The sequence below is a fragment of the Molothrus aeneus genome, chromosome 2 (assembly GCF_037042795.1).
Source record: "Molothrus aeneus isolate 106 chromosome 2, BPBGC_Maene_1.0, whole genome shotgun sequence".
NCBI classification, from domain to species: domain Eukaryota; kingdom Metazoa; phylum Chordata; class Aves; order Passeriformes; family Icteridae; genus Molothrus; species Molothrus aeneus.
In genome coordinates this window covers 27,580,996-27,604,144 of record NC_089647.1, presented here as the reverse complement: position 1 = coordinate 27,604,144, position 23,149 = coordinate 27,580,996, and the positions used below count along the sequence as shown (strand labels likewise).

The 23,149-nt window shown below is 46.8% G+C and overlaps 1 protein-coding gene across 9 annotated transcripts; it reads left to right on the top strand.

Moving 5' to 3' along the window:
- Positions 1-71: 71 nt before the first annotated feature.
- On the top strand, positions 72-22,676 carry ZNF384 (zinc finger protein 384). Of its 9 annotated transcripts, none has more exons than XM_066572172.1 (10): positions 72-179; positions 568-637; positions 4,412-4,482; positions 4,622-4,862; positions 5,200-5,521; positions 17,583-17,807; positions 18,457-18,639; positions 19,425-19,503; positions 20,340-20,498; positions 20,658-22,676. In XM_066572172.1, exons 3-10 carry the CDS (start codon positions 4,417-4,419, stop codon positions 20,931-20,933), a joined length of 1,551 nt encoding a protein of 516 aa, XP_066428269.1. In that variant the 5' UTR covers positions 72-179; positions 568-637; positions 4,412-4,416; the 3' UTR covers positions 20,934-22,676. The 9 variants fall into 9 exon arrangements, with proteins under 9 accessions (XP_066428269.1, XP_066428266.1, XP_066428271.1 ...); XM_066572169.1 differs by having other exon boundaries at positions 73-179; positions 568-616; XM_066572174.1 differs by having other exon boundaries at positions 73-179; positions 4,416-4,482.
- Positions 22,677-23,149: the final 473 nt, after the last annotated feature.

Below are 23,149 nucleotides of genomic sequence, written 5' to 3'. Positions count from 1 at the left end.
CGCGGCCACCACGCCGGCGCCCCCAGCCCGGGCAGCCTCCCCCGAGCCGCCGCCGCCGCTCCGCCGCCCCGTTTTCAAGCGAAACCGCTGATGACGCCGTTCCGCTCCTCTCGGCGACCCGGAAGCGCCGAGACGCGGCCCGCCCCCTGACCCGGAAGCTCCTCCCCGCTGTCTTTCCGGTGAGGAGGCCGCCGCCGCCGGAGCCGGGCCGGGGCCGCCGCTGGGGGGGAGCCCGGTAATGTGCGGGGCGGCGGGACCGCAGGCGGGGGGCCGGGCTGCGGGACTTCCGGGGCCGGGGCGATCTGGAAGCGGAAATGGAGGAGGGCGGGCTGTCTGTCTGTCTGTCCGCCCGCCCGTCTGTCCCGGCGTCGGGGGCTCCGCCACGGGGGAGCCGCGCTCCGGGCCGGCGCCGCCCTCAGCCGCCGCGGGGGGGACGCGCGTCCGGACCCCACGGGGAGCGCCTGCCCCGCTATGGCCGGGGTGCCCCGGCCCGCGGGCCCCGCGGAGCGCCGGCCGCTGCCATGCGGGGCCCCGGGCGCCCCGGTAACCCAGGCGGTTTATTTGCAGAGCCGGCCCTGGAAGGAGGAGAAATGCAAGAGGAGGGAGAGTGAGAGGGGTAAGGAGCTCCCGGAGCTGCGTGAGTGACCCCCGCCCCTCAGCCGGGGGCTGCCGCGGGCTGGGAGGAGATGGGAGATGGGACGGGCCGCGGGTCCCGGAGCTGGGGCCGGGAGGGCGTTTGGGCTGCAGGGAGCGGGAGCAGGGATTGAGCGCCTGGAAGGAGCTGGGGCGCAGGGTATGCCCGCTGCCAGGCACCTGTTCCAACAGAGGCTCGCCCGGTCGGGGTGGAGGCTGCACAAGTGTCGGGGAACGGCACCAAAGTTGTGTCTGTAGTCTGCGGGTTTGGGATCCAGGACTTTGTCCGGTACATTTGGAATATTCCTGATGTGTGTTCAAATGCGCTTATTCTAAAGGCGTAACAGTGTTTGAACTTTCTCTTGTTTATGATTACCAGGGAAGCATTTTTGCTTTTCTTGTAACAGCCTGCGTGGCTTTCTGCATCCTTAGTATTTTGCAGCAATTAAGCCTAAAAGCTCCTTGTCATTGAACAAAGATCTTGGGCGGACATAAAACAACAGTCTAAATTGTTCCCAAGCATTGCTCTCAGGGCCTTTTGTTGACTGCAAACTCCGTGCCGAATGGGAAATAAAAGCCAGGCATCTGGAGAATAAAGAAACCTGTGTTAAAAGTCAACCTCTGAATAAATGCCTGCACATCCAACCTTGACTGTGCCTTCCAGAAACACAGCCCCTATCTCACCGTGTACTTGCACGTGCTTTTATCTGTCTGTTTATGATGAAAGTGCTGAGCTGCCAAGAAGTATAAATGCAGCACATTAAGTATGCGATTCTGTGAGATCTAAACTCCAGATCCCTTGTCCCTTGTGAGTTCTCTGGTGCACTCGGTTGTTTATTTGGTGTATGTACATTTGTGGTGTGTACACAGAAAGTGTTTTTGGTTTACATCAGGAGGGTACGTTGACATCTGTCTGATACTAGACTGGTGAATAGGAAGAAGGTTCCATCTCTGGCCTGTTTGTGGAAGCTGGGATGATGAAGGCCCTGCAGTGGGAACGTGCTGTGGTACAGGGTTGAAGCTCCAGCCCATGTCTGGTAGTTATAGAGCAATTGGAAGGGTTACGAGCAGAGTTCTGGTAAAGTAAGTGTGAGCAGCGTCTCAGTGGGGGCTGCCAATAGGGGTGCATGTTTTCAAAATACCCTTTTAGCCTAAAAATGGGGTAGGGGAGGGACAGCTCTGGGTACTAGACCAGTAGGTTGGTGGAGGAATCTTACCTTTGTTTTCTGCCTTTGGAAGATTGGCTTGCTAGTGAAAGTGCATGAAAGCTTCAACTTTTACACCATTTCTCCTTTTTCTCCACATTCTTATAACTCCATCACACTTCAGCCTTTCAAGCCAGAAGTTTGAGGCCTGGTAGATAATACGGCCAAGCATTGAGATTTTTGGATGGGGAGGTGGATTCTGAGGGAGTCTCATGAAATCACTGTAGCCATCCTTTGAAGGATCAGTAAAAGCCGTGTTTGACTTGCACACACTCTAAGCTGAGCAAACAAAAGTTAGATTCTCTCTGAAGTTCTGGTGCAAGACAAGATGGAGACAAGCAGCCACTGCGTGCCATGGCCTCTGCTAGTCTGGATTTTGGAATCTGGAAATGGACTTGCCTTTTATTACTTGTTCTCTTGAAATAAGAAAGCTGTTTTAATTTTTTTTGCTTAAATTGGCATCTTTCTGTTTAACTCCTGAAGTTTGCAGTTGTATCCAAGGGAGTCTTGGACGACTACAAAGTTTCTCTGGAAAATGCATCTGATTATTATTATTATTATTATTATTATTATTATTATTATTATTATTATTATTATTATTATTATTATTATTATTATTATTATTATTATTATATGAGACTTTGTGGTTTTGGGCAGTCAGGTTCACTTTGGTGTTTTTGATGTGGAAGCTAAGCAAATAACTGCTTATTTCTTTTAAAAACAAAACAAAAACCAAGCAAAAAACCTCAAACTTGGAAATTCCAAACAAAATACCACTCTTGATTCAGGTGGTGCTCAATTGCCAAGGATGTGTTATCTCCTCCTGTGTGCCCATCCTGTGGAAGAAAAAAGTCATGTAATTAAGTGTTACATGCAAAGGGCTGTGCTGTGGGCAGTGTACTTAATAATTAATTTGGCTCAGAAAAGAAAGCAGAGGAAGGAAGGCAAGAATCTTGCCCCATCAGCCTCTGATTGAATCACAGCGTTGCAAATCCAGAGTAATTCAGTCAGGCAGTGAGCAGTCTGACTGCATGCCACCAACGTAAGGTAAATAATTTATCCTTAAGTGTGTTTATTGGTTGATTTGCAGTGAGTGAGTGAGGCAGGAGTACTTGGCCTTGCTGTTGCATGAGCAATTCATAAAAGCAAAATTATCGGGTAATTTGGTTCATTTAAATACTGCTTCTCCACATAGAGGAAAATTATCTTTGCATTTTGGCTCACACACAGCAATTCCACATGTATTTATTCTGTCTTTGATATACTTCTGTAGTGTGTTTCATGCTACTGGGGGCATCCCTCTGAGCTCCCCTGAGGATTGAGATAGACCCTTCAGAAGCAATATTGTTCAATTATTAGACCATAACAGAAATATGAGTAGGACAGTTTGCAGGTAGCTGCATAAAAAACCTACAGTGGTTGTGCTCTCTGCCAAATGTATTCTGAGCATAGTTTTTACCTACCACTTTTGCCATATTTGTTTCAGAAGAGATGTATCTGTTTTCAGAAAATATTGTTTTGTTAATTTCTTTAGGTTTTGAGTGGTGTTTTTGGAAGTGTAACAAACTTTGTCCGCTAATGGTATTACACAAAGGAATGTAAGGATTAGAAAGGAAAGTGCTTCTTCAGTCAGGTGTTCCCAAAGAGATTATACCTCTGTGCTCAGGAGACTCTCTTTTGGTGTCTAACTCGTCCTCTGAATGCAGGGAGAGTTGAGATGGAGCAGTGGGCACTTGGCTGGGGACAGATTCCTACAGAATTTTGTCCCAGAGATGGGAAGAGAATGGGCAATGGAGAGCCATGACATGATCTTGCTTGGAAATCGGGTATCTCAGGAGCAGGGGAATCAGGTTATTTTCCTACTGCTTAGTCTCATTGGAGGAGAGCAGGATTATTGAATGATATTTCTGTGTTTCTTTCAAGAGTGGGGCTGGGGTAGCAGCAGGAAGTTAGGAGCTCTGAGTTTGACTTCTTGGTCTGCTGTGGCTGTCTGTTATCTTGGGCAAGTCTGTTTCCCTCTCTCTGCCTGTCTTTCTTCCTGTGTAACATAATGCTAATGTCCCTTTGCTGCATCTGGGTGCTTAGTGTTGAGCTGGGGTGGAGGGACAGGCAAGGTCCAGCATTTTCACTGCCTGTGGGGTCAGACCGTCTGTGATGGTGAAAAACAGTTTTCATCTGTATTTGCCTGCTTGCACATGCACAGACTTCATTTATGCCATGTACTTGGGTGGATGATAATTGGGAAAATTTGGATGTGGGTTTCTAGTCAGTCCTGTGTTTTGCATGGCGGACTACTGGGCAAGGGGCATTTCAGATGGACCCAAGCCCATGGGAATAACAGGCACCTTTTTCCCCTGAAAATAATTTTTTAATTTGGGCAGATAGCTCAAAAGGGGGGAGAAGTTGCTCAAGAAAGACAGGGGAGATTAAGGAACTGTCACAGCATTATACTGAGTCAGTTCCATGTTGGAGTCTCTTTGAGTTTAATGGGTTTTTTTGTGTGTGTTTGTGTGTCTGTCTTCCTTATCCTCCATTCCTCTTCCCTTCCCCCTTCTTCTTCCCCCTGTGCCCAGCTAGGATGGAAGAATCTCATTTCAACTCCTCCCCGTACTTCTGGCCAGCAGTGCCCACCGTCTCGGGACAGGTAAGATCTCCCAGCCTGTTACGTTCAGGAGTTTACAATGCATGTTGCACATTGAGTCTTTCTGTTGCATTTCTTGCTCAGCCAAATGCTGGGCAAAGCTGTGCCAGGGTATGCTAAGACCTGTCCTCCCCCCGTTTAGATTGAGAACACCATGTTCATTAACAAGATGAAGGAGCAGCTATTGCCCACAGAGAAGGGCTGCAGCCTGGCTCCCCCCCACTACCCTGCCCTGCTGACAGTGCCCACCTCTGTGGCGCTGCCCACTGGGATCTCCATGGACTCGGACACCAAGCCGGAGCAGCTGACACCACACAGCCAAGCCCCCGTGACTCAGAACATCACCGTGGTACCAGTGCAGTCTGCTGGGCTCATGACAGCAGGTGGGGCACTCCAAAGGCTTCAGCAGTGTACAGAGGGGACCGTGGGATGGGGAAACACGAGGTCCTGGAGAATCCTTACTGGCCTGTAGATTATTCCTAGCCTTACTGATGGTGTGGACTGCCTTGGTGTGGTTTCACTGTGAATCTCTAGGCACTCCATACATCCACCCTCTTTTTGGAAGTTTGACTTCCAGCAGGGGAGACTGGGAATGCTGTGGGAAGGGAAGCTACCCTTCTGTTTGTGTTGTAGTCAAAAGTAGGTGCTTCTGTGGGATAAGGAGGTTGGGCATAATTGGAGATGTAATAACTGACTTCCTCCACCTTCCTTTATTTGCAGGTCCTGGTCTGGTGATAACTTCCCCGTCAGGTTCTCTGGTGACCACAGCCGCTTCTGCCCAGACCTTTCCCATCTCAGCTCCCATGATTGTCTCTGCGCTACCCCCTGGCTCCCAGGCAGCCCTGCAGGTGGTGCCAGACCTGTCCAAGAAAGGGACAACCACCCTCGCTGAAGGTGCTGGGGCTGGGGGAGTCGCCCCCAAACCACCCCGGGGCCGCAAGAAGAAACGATTGCAGGAGTCGGGGCTGCCAGAGATGAGCGACCCCTTTGTGCTGACAAACGAGGATGATGAGGACCAGCACAAGGATGGCAAGACATACAGGTGGGGAGTGGGGTTAAACCTTGACTGTAACATTGCATGGGGTGGGGGTGTAACCCTGCAGAGGGTTACATGGGGAGGAAGAGATCTATGCCTTGTACCTAGAGAGTCCCTGAGTAGAGAATCTTTGAGCTGCAAAAAGAGTTGAGTTTTCTTTCTGGTCAGGAATATTTACAAGCTGATGGGTTGACCCAAAACTGAGGATTTCCTTTCAGTGGACAATTTTGATTTCCTGAATATATAGTTGTTAGTGTTACTAGGTTAGTTAATGACCAGGATGTTATGGAGACTAAACTACATCCTTGCTGGCACAGCCAGGTAGTTTGGCTGGTGTACTGCAGAGTGCAGTGCTGGCTGGTGCAGCTGGAGCACTTCTGGTGTAGCTGAGAGCCCTGCTATAGCTGGGTGCTCCTCACTTAGAGCTCCAGTCTCTCCAGTGTAAAGACTGCAAACTGGAGACACACAGAGCAGAAAGTGAACTGTGGTGGTAGTGTCTGCTCCTGTGTGTATTGCCCCATGTGATCTCCTTCTATTGCAGCACTCCAAACAAAACAAGGAAAAAAATGTAATTCTGAATTAAATATTAAGGGTGTTTCTGAGCCCTAAGTGTGTCAGATAAGAAGGAGGAGAGTTCTGAGCCCTGAGGTTGGGTTTCTGAGTTTGGAGGGATGTGGCTTGAGTTTATGAGTGATGGGGAGTGGAGAGATAAGGTAGGAGGGAATACTTGAACCAGAGGATAAGCAGTGTGGGTGTTTTAGAAAAGGTGGGAACCAGACAGAGGAGAAAGTGGTAGGCAGTAAATGTGATGGTCTGTCTTAGGCAGGAAGCAGGAGCACTTTGGGGTGATTCAGTGATAGGTGTTTCTGGTTAATGATTAAGATAAATAAGAGGCAAAGTAGTAGCCAAATTGAAACAGAAATAGGAGATGGTCCCTAGGTCTTCTCACTTGCCTATAATGTGCTCAGGATCCCATATCAAACAGTTTTCCTTTTATCATCCTAGATGTTCTTTGTTTTGGTTCAGATTTAGTTACCCTTCTGGAATTATGCTTTTGGAATATGAAGGCATCTATATAAAATCTGTGTGCACACCCCAGGCATTTTTTCACTTTTAACTATAGCGTTTTTTTAATGTTTACATTTTTTTAATTAACACAGTTAAATGGGTACAAAAGCATAGCTTGGATCAGCCTTTTTATCTTAGCCAATGTCCCAGTTCTGCTTTGAAAATATAATCAGCGTATGGTGAGGAAGGGTGGGAGTGTTAGGTAGCTTGCTATTTGTAATCCCACCATTTATTTTGGGCCATAGCCACAGATCCACACTACTCAAGCTGCTTACAGTCTGGGTTGCTAATTAGGTTGTTAAATATGTATTTACAGGGGACACAATTGGCAGTGAACACTAGAATTAAAGCTGAACCAGGGCTTTAATTATAGCTCCTTGTTTACTTGTAAGTTTGGAAAAAAATGCCCAAGACCAGGTGGAGTGACTCAGCAGAAACTTTATGAACACACATAGTCTGCATAACAGCTCATGAAAAAGCCTTTGCAGGGAAAAAACAGATGAGTATGTATGTGGGCACATGTAATTTCTTAATGTTTAAGATTTCTTTATGTTTAATCTGAGTGTGATACCTCTTTCACCAGCTCCCACCCTAAGTATGCCTTCCTCGGAGCAGTGCTTAGGTGTGAGAGAGCTAAATTGAGATTTATTGAAGACCCCCAATAGTGGTGCTTCAGGAGGGAGTACTTCTGCCCTCCTTGAGATCTGCTCTTGGATGATGCATCCCACGTGCAAGTTTGGAACTAAAAATGGTTGTTGGAAAAATCAAGGAAAGCGCTATCTTCTCTTGGAGCTGTGGGAGAGAAGACCTTTGTGCAACATAGTAAAATCGTTTCTCTATAATATGCATATGAATAGACTCACAAGTTAAAACTTTGAGGAATGCTGGGATCCTTCTGTATTCTAGAGGATGATTTCAGTAGTTCCCGTCACTACAGTGTGCAGACATATGCTAGCTAAATTAAGACTGTGGGTGAAGTTCCTCTACTCCTGCTTCTTTCTCAGGCTGGAGGAGGAGTTGGTTTTGGCATTCATATGACTACGTTTGTATGATTTCACTGATTCCCATGATGAGACACTGAGAATAATGTACTCAGATTCCTGGAAGGAGTTGTACTACATCGATCAGTGTGTTTTGGTTTTTTTTTTTTAGTATCCAATTCCTAAAACTTGGGATTATTTTGTCAAACTTAATTATTCTTTTTAAGCTTTGTTTTTGAGCTCTGTGAGCTCTCTTGTCATGAGTGTCTGGGCAGGTGGCTAATATTTGTAATTTCTGACTCCTAGTGTGGTGATAAAGACAGAGTAAGGCCTTGAATGAGGAGCACAGCCAGGCAGATGTGGGAGGTGTTGGAGCATAAACCTTGATACATGTACTGCAGCTCATCCCATTCTCTACTAAATGTAGAGATGCCCGCTCAGCAAATAGCAACTGTTTCCTGCTGTATCATCTCTAGAAGTGAATTAGTAGGCTGCTGTGAAAGTGGTGGAAGAATCTCTATGACTAGGGGGTTTTTTTTGTAAGAAAAGGTGTGAAGCTTTTGCTAATGATGGCAATACTTGCAGATCTTCGACTTCTGTCCTTAGGGTTCCTCTGGCAGAGTCCTTGGTGCTTTGCATTGTGCTGCTGGAAGAATGCTTGCTCCTGCAGGGGACAGCATCTAACTCAGTCCTGTGAAGCATTTTCTTTCATGAGTAATGTCACTTCAGTCTTGTCTGGATTCATCGTCAGCTCTTTGTTAACCTTCCCTGACATCTTTGTATAATTTGCTTTTTCTTTGGAAAATGCTATCAGCATCAAGAGTCTTTCTAGAAAGATGATGGCAATGTAGAGCACATGGCTTCTTCCCAGTGCTTTAAATAGTGCTGAGGAAAAGGTAGCAAACAGGTCCTGGATACAGTAGGATTGGTTTTTAGTCCTGGTGTGGTGCCTGTACCTGTGCACTTTTAGAAGTCTGTGGTGTGATGTGATCAGTGGACAAGACTGATAAGGTGATTCAGCTGCTCTGGGCCAGATCATCAATTCTCTTTCTCTTGACAGTTCTCTAAGCAGTTTCTTTGTAAGAGGAAGAGAGCTCTGGATAGGCACTGCTAGGCTCTGATACTAAGTAAAATCCAGGATGAATACCAGTTTATAATCTGGAATATTTTGCAGACTGTGCTCTGGAGCCTCGGATACCAGCAGAAAGGTTGTTGGCTTGAGAAGGGCCTCATGTCATAGTGTAATCAACAAGCTCTGTCTTCTCCACTTCTGGTTTTGGGTTTTCCTTACTTTCACAGCAGGGAAGCTGGGAGACAATAAGCAGCTGAGGGACATAGGAAAATTCAGAGATGAGTCCAAGGTGCAAAAGTGTACAGAATCCTTAGTGAACAGAGCTGCAGAAGGTGAGGAAGCTGGATGGAGACCCTCATTAGAGAGCAAATTATGACACAATGAAGAGCACAATGGTGGTTTGAATACAGCATGTGGGTATCTTCTCAGACATGTCTTGTTTTAAGCCTGTTTGGATTTAGCATTACTGTTTAGTGAACTTCCCATAGTTTTGAATCAATTTGTAATGTGGTGGCTATGAGTTTAGTAAGTCACACATGTCTTTTTTATTGTTGAATTTGGCCAGTTTTAAGCTTGGAAAAAATCTGTTAAGCATGCTCTGAGATGATTTATAGTTTGCAGGTGGAAATATGTGAAGGAAATATTCTCTTTGAGGCTTCTTGAGGCTTGCACCACTCCAGGCACTCAGCAGACAGTCCATCTCCACAGAGGAGACAAATACAGCCTAACTTCTCTCAGTTTCTGTGTGAGGCTGGACTATATATCTACTCTTTCTGCAGTTCTAAGCATCTTCTAGAGTTGCACTGAAGGGCCAAACATGCTTTTCCTTCAGGCACAGCTGCTCCTCCTTCTGCTTCAGAAGGGGTCTCTAGTGCCCAGTGTGGACAGTAACCTCCCTCTCTGATGGACACAATAGCAAGGTGTGAGAAGACACTGCTTGGTTCAAATGTGATAGGGATGAGAATGAGGCATGGGCAGGGACTGGAGCTGTTTCTGCTGAGAAAATCTGGGAACTTGGTAGAGATGGGAATCAGAAAGGAGGAGAGAAAAGACAAGAGCCTACAAACTAGGGAATGCAACAGAGGATGTGATGAGGAGCCTCTTTGCAAGGGAGAGAGGGGAGAGCTAGCACAAGAATAAGCTATAAGCAGCCAAGACTGAGGGGTGGAGGAAGGAACCAGACCTGCTAGGTGCTGGTAAATGAGGTACCCAGAACTGGCAGAACAGAGAGGGACAAGAGTATGGGATGTGGACAGACAAACAGAAACACGAGCAAGAGGAGATAAGTGTTAGGTAACTGAGGGAATGAAGTAGCAAAGTGCCCTTGCAGTAGAGGATCAAGAGGCTGGGGCATGTGGGTAAAGAGCTTGGGTCTGGGCCTTGGTGCAGGAGAGGGGATTGTTCTGGGCTGGAAGGCTAGGGGCAAAAGGGGAATTAAGTTTGAAGTGTCAGGCAGAAAGGTTGACCACATTCCCTCCAAAGCCTAGAAATACTAAACCCAGTGTTTCTAAATTTTGCCATGGCTTTGATGTCAGCATAAGAATGTGACCTCCTCTGGCAAAGAACCTCATCTCCCTCTTAGGCTAGAAAAAGGTGAGAAAGTATTGTTGCTGTCATTTATCATCTTAGCTGCAGTGGCAGAGGTCTGTGCAATGGAATTTAAGATTGCTGATGACCAACGTGGGTGTCAGTGTGATGCCACATGTTGGAATTTCTGTTTGCTTTTTTTAACAAGTGGTTCCGTGAGCAGCGGAACTAATGATGCCTGGTTTCCAGCGGCTCTCTCCTGTGTGGATTCTCTGATGTCTAATCAAGGGTGAGCTTATTAGCCTTTCCCTCAGCAGAGGACTCCAAGAGAGTCTCTCTTCTTTCCTCAGCTGCATATTTTTGAGACTCGTCTTGATTTTTAAGATCCTTACCCCTTTTCCAGATTGGCTGGCATTGTCTTATGATCTCAGAGCTCCAAGGAATACTGTTGCACATGCACATTTACATACGCACATGCAGTTTGTACACATAATCCTTGCTTTGTATATAAATGCAGTGCTTGGAGCTTAGAAAATGACAATTTGACTGGCCACATGCCTGAGAGTATAATGAGGTAAAACTCTGTGTTATGGTAAGTTCTCTCCCTTCTGCTGAGATGTAACTGTGAGTGTGTGCATGCATGTGGTTTCCCTTGGCAGTTCCTCATAGTGCCAAACAGAAGGAATTGACAGGAGAAGTTCTGCAGTCACAAATTCTAATTTTGGCATCTTACTTGTCAATGGAATGAGTGTGTGCAAGGGAATGAGGAGGACAGTCACAGTTTCAGCTTGGGAGAGAGGGAACTTTAAAACTGTATTTTGTGCCTCTTATCTGATTACACCTTAATTTGGCCCTATTGAGTCAATGCGCTTTGATACCATCCTTGATTAGTTATTGGTGCATGATAGCCTGTCAGAGACCTGTATGTTTGCTCAACCTGAAAGGAATATTCTCTGAAAAGAAAATAAAATGCATTGACATGGGATTGTGGAATTGAGGGGGATGATCTGGGGAAGGCATTTGCTAGTATGAAGAGCTGTTGATTACACTTTCCTCTGCCACAGATTGCTGTGGTATCCTGCAGCCTTAGAGATAATCTTGCCTTGAAGTGTATGCAAGTATGAGTTAGGTTGAATCTTCAGTGGATTTGTATTTGTCTCAGGCTACAAATGACCATAGAGAGTTACCCTGAAATAATTGACATTGGGTGTTCCCAAAACCATAGTCTCAAGTATCATTGAACACTCCTCTGTTACAGGTCAGACCCTGTTCTGCTTTGCAGAAGTGTTGCAGCTCATTGGAGTAGCACAGAAATCTATAGGAGCAGTGATATGAATGTATGTAATAGGAATTTTCCTTTAAAGGAAAAAAAGAGGTCACAGATATCAGTTTGGCCACTTGGAATTAGTGTGTACGTCTCTCTTACTGGGTTTCACTGGGTCTTTTGTGATTCCCTTCCCTTACAAAACATAAACCAGGGACATTGTGGAGATAGATGAGTACTTATGGAGCACTGATATTTCTGTGGTGGGTACAGGAGATGAGTGATCTGCTTCACGAGGTTGGAATTGCATGTTGGAATTGGATGAGGCTTAAGGCTGTCCAGAGTGGTGATATAAGAAGCTGAATGCTTGCTTGTTCAGTATCTGTCTGTGCAACATAATAAGAGTGCAGTTCTGTGGAAACAGTCAATAAAGCTGTATCAGAACGCACCTGCATTGCAGAGCCAAATTATGGTGACATGGATGACCTTAATCCTGATGTTTCCAAATTTCCTAGTGCTTTTTAATGAGCCTTTTGTATTATTTTAATTTTAGCTCTTGCATGTTATCACTATAGTGGGAAGCACATTATTGTGTTTTATTGTTTTGTCGGTCTTTTATGCTAATGGTGACTGATTTCAAAAATTGGTAGACAGTGTCTTAGGCCTGATGTTCAATGATTTGGAGGTCAACAGAAAGTCACAGCTGATAATCTAAAGATAAAAACAATGCTGGTGGGTAGCTGTAAAGAAATGGGATCTTTATGTGGTTGTTAATTGTTCAGGCAAAATATATTTTAATACAGTCCCATGGAAGACTTAGCCTTTTGGTACAGCATGATGTCTCCAGCAGCCAGGGACTGAGGTCCAGATGTTTGGACGCAATGGCAAACATTATCAGACAGAAGTGTTTTGTTGGACTATTGAATGTCTCTGGTCTAAAGATAAGGAATATGGAGGAACGGTATCCTGGAAAGCAATGACTGTGGAAAAGACTTTTAGGAATTAAGTGACATCATGAAAGCTCCCAATGCAAGACTGCGACGGAAAAAGTTTAAGGTGCAACTGTTGAAAGCAAAAATCATTGAGTCATTAAAAGAACACAGGGAATTTGTGAATTATGCTGAAATACCACAAAATTCTGGGTCAGGTATTTTTAGGGTCATTTGGAAAAATGGACAAAATGCAGGAATGCCCTCAAATCTGGGAACTGGGAAAGTGCCATATGATGAGAGCATTTTGAACTGTTCTTTGCCTTGCCAGTATATGAGAGTATGCTTTTCTGCAGCCTTACCAAGCCACCAGGTGACAGAAGGACTGTGGAAGTAAGTTGACCAAGATCTCTGAGCATAGCTGATAGATTTGTTACACACTCCAGTAGTGTAAACTGTGCAGTGGAAGCACAGCATTGGCTTGGGAATAGGAGCTGATGCTGGGTGTGCCAGTGTGGAAGCAGAGATACAATTCCTATGCCTTCATTTGGCATCTTTGTACTCACTGGCTTTATTTGGGTGTTGCCCAAGTGTACCTGTGTATCTTGGATGTTAGTTTTGTCTCCTTTCCCCTCCTCTTACAAAATATTAACAAGAGGTCACAGCTATCAGTTTGGCCACTTGCAATTAGTGAGTACGTCTCTCTCACTGTGTTTCACAGTAACACTTAAAAAATGGGGCAATGTGAGGGTCAAGCATTTATCATGAACTGTGCATCCATTATTATGCTATGCTTGCATTAGTTACTTCATTAACTCTGCATTGCAAAGGCAGGACATTTCCTTCCTTTTTAAATGAACTGCTGACTCTGACAGCCTAAACTTATCATCTAGTCTAACTTCAGACTATCCTGGTTTGATTTTTAGTTTTACTGATGGTCTGACTTGTATATGTTGCCTAACAGAAGGAGCAAGGACTCAATTAACTTGTAAGACCACTCTCAGTAGATACTAGGAATTCGAATTCTCAGAGCCATATAAAGCTTACATAGTTTTCACAACTGTGATACTGATTAATTAAGCACTTGATTGAAAAAGGCTGTTAATCCATGTTGGGCAAATTTTACTATGAGCTGGTATTTCAGATGGCATTTTATCTCCTAACAGCATCTGATGAATGAGGCGGAACATTCCATGAAAAGTGGAAAAATATACAGCACTGTGTGCCACAGAGTTGTAGTCTGGTTGCTATAGGCATCATTTTCTTTATGACTCAGTGTGGTGACTTTCATATGGGAGTAGAATTAGAATTGTACATCCACCTTTTGCTGGCATTTCATGATTTTTGAGAGTGTCTTTGTGTAACATGAACATTTTTTGAATGTCTTTATTTCCTATAAAAAAAGAAAGCATTGTAAACATTGGAAGGGGTTACTTTTGATCTCTGGCATATGGCTGAGTGCTAATTTAACTGTTGATATGAACCTCTGTTTTATTAAGGATATTTTCTCCAAGGCTGTCTGAATTTTCAGAGCCATAACAAGGAGCTGCAGGGGATGTTGTGTCACACCATCAATGGGAATGCTGCAGTCATTTCTGTTTCTTGCTGTCAGAAAGAATGCAGCCAAAGGAGGGGTAGTTTAGAAGCACAGTGGGGAGACTATTAAAAATGGATATTAAACAGAGGGGGGGTAGAAATCAATTATTTCATATAGTGTTTCATTCATGCTTAGCAAGGAGCACTCCCTATTTTTCCTCTCCCCAGCCAGAATTTCACTGAAGTAGAACACTGAAATGCTGCTAGTGTCAGATGGGATATTCTCATTATCCATATAGATTTAACATTTTTTTTAATCCATATTTGCCCACTAGAGGGCTGATTGCATCTTCCCCTTTAATATTTGATGTTGTCTGAAGCAGAATGCAAAGCCCTTAATTAAATGGATCATTTGTTCCCATGAAAAAGCCTGATACCACACAATATAAAATTCTGAAATGCAGCTTTCTGTTATATTCCAGGGCTTTTTTTAACTCATAAGGCTCATGAATTTGTTAATGCTGCATAACATTCTTGCTCTCTCAGGGTTGATGCTAATTAGATGATTAGAAAATGAGTTCTTGCAAGATTTTAATTCTAAATGTTGTCTGAAAAACAATATCAGAATGTCTATAGCTGCTAAATTCAGACAACAGGCATTGGTTGGTTTGTTCGTTTGAGGGTTTTGTTTTGATTTTGGGGGTTTTGGGGAGGGTAAGGTTTTGGGGGGTTCTGTTATTGTTGTTGAGGCCTGTTTTGGCTAATAATCAGGTTTATCATTGTCATGCAAGTGCCACTGATATTTTGAAAACTTCTTTATAATTTTAGTTTGAAAATAGAAAAGGACATGCAGTCTGTTTCTCTTCATTAAAGTTTATTTTAGAGAATTTCTGACCTGAAGGCAGATACCTGGCAAAGCAAATAAGTAAAGGAAAGGGTGCACAGGAGTTATGGAAGATAAAGTTGATGGCTTTATGGCACTATAGATTTAATGCATGGGACTACTTGGACTTGATGGCACGGTAAAGTTCATTAATTTTTCAGAGCAGAATAGACTCTTTAAAATATAGAGTCCCGTGTACAGCACAGAAAAGATTAGTGCCCAGCATTCTCTTTTAACTAGAGCAGAACCCTTAGAAGAGTATTTCTCTCAGAAAGGTATCTGGATTCTGATTTTAGGGGCCAAGTGATTGAGACCATATTGTAGCCTCCAAGCCTTGTTCCAAAGATGCATTATTCTCATGGCTGGAAAAGGCCTGTTTCCTCTTTTTTCCACTTCTGGTGTCAGTTGTTGTTCCTTGTTATATCTGACTTGTTCATAAAATAAGCCCCTAGTAATTGATATTTTTCTCCCTTCATAGATTTATTTGGCTGTTGACCAAGTTATCTTTTAAGCTTTACTCCAAACCTAGATCAACTGGAGTCAGTGAATCTTTCCTGCAAAGCCAATTTTCCACATGCCATCATTCTTTAAGTTTGCTGAGCCTGTGTGGGTTTTTCAGTAATTGTTGAGGACATTGACTACAGAATTAGACATGCTGTTGGCAAGAACAGTCATTCCCCTCCTGTATACAAAAAGGATACCTGCTATTCCCCTTTGTTTTGGTGAGCCATGTTAGCACAGCATCCCACTGGGAGCTTGTTCTCAATTGAATGGTTCCTTATCAGAGGGCCAATGCTGTGGAACGGGGTTCAATTGAGAGTAATGGAAGTCAGCATCTGCTGAGAAGGAGCTTGCTAAAAGTCAAGCTTGGGATTATGCTGTAATTGCTTGCGGTAGCAGGGAACTGGACTTCGCGACTCAAATGTATTTTTCAGTTCAGTGTTCACCTCAGAGTTATTTCTAACGTTTCAAGGGTACACAGTCCTCATCATGTAAGTATGATTTGATTACTGCAGAATATATATGCTCTATTCAAGTCTAGCATTCCAGGAAGTCTGGAACAAACTGTGCAACTTGAGATTGTTTGGTTTAAAAACCAAGAGCTACTTTTTTTAAAAAAAGATGATGCTGATGTACCTTTTTACTCCTTATATCTTTAGTTGATGTAGGGATAAACAATCAAATTGCTTCTGTGTGTTGATTCCAGCAGGGATTGGGACGTGTGTGTGTATTGAGGAGGGATTTGTGTAAGGATGTGTACTTAGTTTGCATGTTCTGTTAGGGCTTGCAATTAAAATGGATTAAGAGAAAGATGAAGGTAGGACACGTGGGAACAACTGTTAAGAGATGATAATGAATGTAAAAGAGCAAAGGTGGAGAGGAGGGAAATGTTATGACAGGTGTGTGTTAGAGTGCTTGCGAGGGAGGCATGGCTTCCAGCTAAATGGCTGGGAATCAAGCTGTGGCTCAGAAGGGCCTGTGGAAGTGAAGGTAGGTGCTGGATAAATACTGCTTACATGACATACCCTAATCAGACTGCACACATCATAAAGCTTCTGGCTCCAACAGAGTCACAACAGTAGATGTAATGAAGTATCCTCCTGAGAGGAGAAGGATATGGGGAAGAGCAGGATCAGCTCTGTGGCTTGTAATACCTGCAGAGACTTTTGTTGCTGAGCAGTTTTGTAAACACTATAAAACTCAAGAAATTCCCAGACAAAACCACTGTGAACGTTGAATTCATGTTAACCAGCCTTCCTCTGGCTGGCATCTCTTCTCTCATATGTGACCCTGGAAGTTACATGTGGAGATTCTATTTTGTCTTTAATGTAAATGAAAAACCTAAATTCAGATAAACCTTTACTCTGCCCCTTGTTTGATGCACAGCAGGGGTGGGGAAGAAATGGAAGAAAGAACTTGGATGCAGCTTCTATCTCTCTGTCAAATTAACAACCACGAAAGCTTTTACCATCTTGAACTGTAAAGCAGTATGAGCTTCTCTTAACAGCCTGGTGTTGTAGTGGAGGAACAGTTTTTAACAGCAGCATCCGTAGCAGAGCGATGCCAACTGCTTCTTCTTGTTCAGAGAGTCTGTGTGTTAACAAATACATTTCTGATCGTTATGGGAACAGATGGATCCAAACGTCCAGACAAAACATTTTGCATCACATCAGTAAGACTGAAATGATGAAAGCCCACTAGACCAATGAAATACCACATTTGATATCCAGAGCATCTTTGTGAGACCCACTAGGAAAGCAGCACTGCTGTTATTCTCAGCATTTTGTATCCTAAATATTTGAGCATCTTCTCCAGAAATGGGAGCAGAGTTAAGTGGATTTGGCCATTTCTGCTCTCACAGACTTCACAGCACATGGAATTAACTTCTAATACAAACTATAACCTGGGATTTCCAGGTTTTCCAAGTTTTTTTTTTACTGAAATAAATAATAGATTAACAAAGTGGGGGTTTTGTCTGGGAATTATTCCTATCCCCTTAGGATTGCTGTTGGAAAATTTTCAGAGTGCTGCCCTGCCTCTCTTGCAAGCCAGTTGGTTTCTTCCAACACCTTCACTTGTCTGGCTGGGAAGTATTTGTTCTGTTACACCAGTTCCCAGCTTAAATTTGTTCCCCTGGGACTGAACCACTCACAGCCAAGCAGTGTCCCAGGTGAAACCTCCCCAGTACCACATAGTGGGAAAATGCCCCTACTTCACTCAGTGTGGAAGATCCCATCCAGTTAGAGTTGATCCATATTGGGGCTTATCCCCGTGTGACCCTGTCTCTTCCCCTCGCCCCGGTCCCAGGTGCCGGATGTGTTCGCTGACCTTCTACTCCAAGTCGGAGATGCAGATCCACTCCAAGTCCCATACGGAGACAAAGCCACACAAGTGTCCTCACTGCTCCAAGAGCTTCGCCAACAGCTCCTACCTGGCCCAGCACATTCGTATCCACTCAGGGGCCAAGCCCTACACGTGCAGCTACTGCCAGAAGGCCTTCCGCCAGCTCTCCCACCTGCAGCAGCACACACGGTAAGGGCTGGAGGAGGCTGGGGCCCTCTGCACTGCATGTTGCCGTCATCCCAGCATGCTGTGAGCACCTCCGTGGGCGACTGCCTGGGCAGACCTGGCTGGTTGTGGCAGGCTGCTCAGGTCGTGCGCGCGGCAGAGCGGCAGTAGCGGTACCGGACGCGTGAGCCTGGTGCCCGGCTGTGAGGGGCTGGGCGCGCTCAGGTTAGCGCTGCTCCGCCGGAGAGGCGCCGGCAGCGGAGTGACGCTTTCTGACAGGAGCCAGGGCTGGTTGTGCCAGTGTGAGAGTAGAGCGGGCATAGGAGGACTGTTCCCTGTCACCCCAGCGTAGTTCTGCCAAACATCTCAAGTCCAGGCTTGCAGCCCCCCCTGCTGTTTCAGCCACAGGCTTCCCACACACAGCTCTGCCAATGCCCCTCAGTCCAAGCTCTATAGTTGCTCTCTCTGGATCCTCCCCCGGTGCAGACAGACCATGGTCTCTTGAATCCAAGGGGAGCACAGTTTGAGACCAAGAGAGCTCATGCTGTGGTCGGAGTTCCTTCACATAGCAGATAGCGTGGTGCTGTCCCACCCCCTTTGTGCCCTCATTCCATCAGCACTAGCCAGATGGCGGTCATGTCCAACTGCTGCTGCTCCTCCTCCTCTTCGGCAGGATCCACTCCAAGCTCCACACGGCGATTGTCAAGCCGCACAAGTGTCCTCACTGCTCCAAGAGCTTCGCCAACACATCCTACCTGGCCCAGCACCTCCGCATCCACTCGGGGGCCAAGCCCTACACCTGCCGCTACTGCCAGAAGGCCTTCCGCCAGCTCTCCCACCTGCAGCAGCACACACGGTAAGGGCCAGAGGAGGCTGGGGGCCTGGCCCTGGTCCCCCCGCGCTGCCGGCATGCACCTCTGGAGCACGCGCGCCAAGCATGCGGGGGGCGGGCGGGGAATGCGGCCGGCTGCACCCCCAGAAGGAGGTGAGCCACCTGAGTGGACGGAGTGGAGGCTGCGCAGGAGACACTGACCACGTCAGGGCTGAGGTGGGCACGTGCTGTCCCTGGGGATCCTTGGTCTTGCACCGCGGGCGGCACAGAGAGAGAGCCATAGAGAGAGAGGCATTGGCTGTAGGGGATCCCAGCCTGGCACCACGGGGGTTGGACTGAGTGTGTGGAAGCTGCTCCTGGCATTGCAGGGGGACAGGGACAGGTTAACACTGTAGGTAAACTCAGCCTGTTACTTAAAAGGAAAAGTGTTGGTGTGTCTATCCTGGAAGGAACAGAGCTGCTTTCTTGTACTGTGGAAGCAAGAGAACAGATTTCTCTTGGTCATTTAGGACTCCTGAGTTTGGAGCAGGGAGCCTGGACCTCCAGACCCCTTCCCATTTTTAGGTAGCTCGCATGCTGAGCTGTCCAGGCGTTCCTAAGCTCTTGCTCCTCAATCCTAGTCACTCTGAAATCTGCTTGATTGTCTGTCTTCAACTTCTAACTGGACATGGGAGCTGGGCAGAGCTCTCTTTGTCCAGCTAGAACAGCATCCGGAGGCAACATCATCCCCTTCACACAGCAGCAGGCCCTGGCAGTCTGCCCTGTCTGCCTGCTCATTGCCTCCTGTTTGTGCTCTTCCTCCTCAACAGTATCCACACCGGGGACCGACCCTACAAATGTGCTCACCCTGGGTGTGAAAAGGCTTTCACCCAGCTTTCCAACTTGCAGGTAAGGGGCTGGGTGTGTCCTGCTTGCCGGCAGGGGTTGGCAAGGGTTCCAGTTGTAGAGGAGGTGGAGGAAGTGGGGCAGATGGGAGGAGAGTAAAAGAATGCAGAAAGCTATTGAAGCCCGGGGCAGGGAAGAGATTCCTGACTTGTGGCACTAGTGGCCCAAAGAAGTCACATAAATGGTTGCATCCTGTAAAATTAACTTGACTTGAAAGTGGTGAGACCTTAGTGAAGTTCCCCCCATCTGTTTTGCAGTTTTCTAACTTAGCTGGGGCAAGACTTTTGTGAAATGTTACACCCAATAAAGTCTGGGTATCTGGGTGGGTTTTTTGTTTGTTTTACAATGAAATGGAGGGTGTAAGGGTAGGGATATAGGAAGCAGAGGTGGTGTGTCCTGTTGCAGTACCCTGGAGGAGGGGGACTGTAGAGTGTGCCAAAGAGCAAAGAGCCGTAAACACCTGCAAGCAGTTAAAGCAAATCCTGCCCTGAAGGTATTAGATGCAGGGAGCAGATGTATAGAGGGGCAGAAAAGGAGAGACCAGGAAAAGACTGAGAGTTGCATGGAAACTGGGAAGATGGGGGTTGTGAAGCATTAAGAGTCTCTGCTCTTCAAATGCCTAGTATGCATGAGAGGGAAGGGCATGTGTGGGGAGGGTGTGGTGGACTGGAGGGGCAAGTTCTGTCCCTATGCTAGGAGCCAGGTTTACCTTCCTGAGCAGCCAGGAGCTTGGGGCCTGGCTGTAAGGGGTGTTTGAGGTGAAGCCATCTCCAGTAATAATACTTGCTTTCTTCCTCACGCTTGCTTTCTCTTTCCTGCCTGCTGCTGCCACCCCCCAGTCCCACAGACGGCAGCACAACAAAGACAAACCTTTCAAGTGCCACAACTGCCACCGTGCATACACGGATGCTGCCTCACTGGAGGTGCACCTGGCTACGCACACGGTGAAACACGCCAAGGTCTACACCTGCTCCATCTGCAGCCGGGCCTACACCTCGGTGAGTGCTTGCTGCCCTGGGCTACAGAAGTGGTCAGCTTCCCAGGAGCAGCTTCTGTAGATCCAATGGGAGCAGTCCCCTGAGTTGCCGTGTCCCTCCCTATTGGCTTTGGCTCTTGGAGCATCGTTCCCTCCTCTGATGCGCTCCCTCCCGTTGCAGGAGACGTACCTGATGAAGCACATGCGGAAACACAACATCCCTGACCCACAGCAGCAGGTGGTTCAGGCACAAGCCCAGGCCTCGCAGCAGCAGCAGCACTTCCAGCCGCAGGGCGGGGGGGCAGCAGGGGGCCCTTCTGGAGACACTAACCAACCCAACCCTCCCCCCCAGTGCTCCTTTGACCTGACTCCTTACAAGACTTCAGAGCATCACAAGGACATCTGCCTCACTGTCAGCACCAGCGCCATCCAAGTGGAGCACCTCTCCAGCTCCTAGAGAGACCTCAACCCAGGGAGCAGAACGCCTCTTGTGCATAGCCTGTGCCAGGGGCACCGCTTGTGCAGCGGCCCTCCTCGTGCAACAGTTTCTGGCCTCTCCTCCTGCAGCAGCCTCTTCTGGCTGTGTAACCCTGTTCATGGCAGCCCCTTGCACAACAGCCTGTCTCAAGGGGGTGCTCCTTCTGTGCAACAGCCTGCCTGGTAGGAGGATGCTTCCTTGTGCAAGAGCCCCTTTCCTGTGCTGGGATCACTTCCTCATGCAAGAGCCCCTCCTTTGAAACCCAAAGAAAGGCCCCTGTTTTGCCTTCTCTCTCACTGTAGGATGCGTACGAAGCGAGGTTGCGTGTTGTGACACGCGTGGTGGATGGGATGGAGAGACGGCCCTTGTATATACGGGGGCTTGGACACGTGTTTTTAGCAGGCCACAGAAGAATGTGGCATGGTTCACAGCTGGATGGGGTTCTTTGAGGATTGCCTTGAGTGTCTAAGAGAGAAATATCCATTCCTGTCTCTCCTGCTTGTGAAAGGGAGGAGGGGTCGCTCGTCCTGCCCCAAGGACTGGATGGGAGAAACCTTCTCCCCAGTGGAAGGTGAGACCAGTGGAGGGGGGAGAGGTGAGGCATGTTCTCTGGGATGGACAGGTGCCTACACTGCCTAAGGGCTGTGGAGTATTGCATTCTTTCTCCTCCCCTAGTGGAGAGCAGTAGAGAGGAGTCTGTCTGAACTGGCTGCTGCCTCTCTCTCACAGCTGTCTGAGCAGCACAATGGCCCCATAGGAATGTGGGTTCCTGCTCATTGCCCTTCCTGCCTGTTGTGGATGATATCCTAGCAGCTTGTACTCCTCCTCCTCTCCCTCCTGCTTTTCCCCTCCTCAGAAAAGCCTGCAGGCATCAACAACAAACCAAAAAGCACCTGGAGGGAGGGTAAGAGACTGCCAAAATAATCATCACCCTTCTCTCTACTTCCTTTCCTGAAAGGCGGAATGACAGCAGTTCTGACACTCACATACCTGTCCTGCCCCCAGTTTCCCAAAGGGAAAGAGGAGGAGGAGGAGGAGGAGGAATAGACCAGTCTTTTCAAGGGGCTGGCAGGAAGCAGGGAAAGGCTAGCTTCTCCTGCTCATCTCTTGCCAGAGTGCTCTCCCAGGCTCCCTCTTGCCAAGACGGGCTGGACTCACATGGCAGTGGTGGCCTCTTCTGGACCCTAGTCATGGGAGAGAATCCCCAAAAGGTGGACAGTGGAGAGAAGGGGATGAAGATCCCCACAGAGAGACCAATCTAATGAGAAGGGGGAGCCAACAAGAATAAACTGAAGGCCCCTTGAATTTATATATATATATATATATAAATATCTATTCCCCACCCCTGGCCCGCTCTGTCCTTGCTGTAACTGTTTCTATCTCTGTGTTTATAAAACGCATTATCCTGGCGAATTTTTATTTTCAATCTTCGTTTGTTTTTCCCTTTCTCTTCGTCTTCAATTCTCCTTCCTCTTTTTTTTTTTTTTAATTGGTCCACATGACTGCTAGTCTTGTGTGTTACTTATTAGTTTCTTTGGATCATGGAGGCTGACTTGGAAGAGAATGAGAAGGCAAGGGAAAAAGCATGTGTTGTTGGGTTTTAAAATCAGTCATTCACCCAAAGCCTATAGAATCCCAGACTTCTGTATGAACAACCAATAGGGGCTTCTATTTTATTTTTTTTAACTACCCTGTATAGAAATAAATTGGTGTAAAAGGCTCCTTGAAGGTGCTGCTGCGAGCAGCCTGCCCCTGTGACGTGTGTTCCTTCCCCCTGCAGCTGAGCCCTGCAGCAGCCTCTAGCTGCCCTGACTCTGGAGGGGCCGTGTGGGCAGGCACGAGGGCAGCACGTCCCTGCCTTTGGCACTTTGCGCTTTGCACAAGGACAGCGAGGAGCTCTGCACCTGGGGAGCCTGTGGCAGAAACCTTTTCTCTGGTTTAGTCACCAGGGTTGGCTGCAAACAGGTGGAGTGCTTGGTAGGTGCACAGGCTAGGCTAGAAGGAGCTGTCTGGTTTGACTCCTGCATTTCACAGGTGACATTTCAATCCATTTAGCCTGTACTGAGAGTAGCCAAGAACTGACGAGTATTGAAACTGTGTTGACAAAATGCATTGGCTTGATTTTGAGGCACTGGGACACAAAATCCATTGGTAGCCTGCTGCAAGGGCTTCATGTTTTCACTGTTTAAATATTT

What these genes read in the sequence shown, in the direction of transcription:
- ZNF384 (XM_066572167.1), top strand. Translation starts at nt 1,664, where the DNA reads ATGTCTGGTAGTTATAGAGCAATTGGAAGGGTTACGAGCAGAGTTCTG. An exon ending in TGCCCACCGTCTCGGGACAG is followed by an intron (nt 4,483 to 4,621) that starts GTAAGATCTCCC and finishes CCCCCCGTTTAG; the next exon opens with ATTGAGAACACCATGTTCAT. An exon ending in CACCTGCAGCAGCACACACG is followed by an intron (nt 18,640 to 19,424) that starts GTAAGGGCCAGA and finishes CCTCCTCAACAG; the next exon opens with TATCCACACCGGGGACCGAC.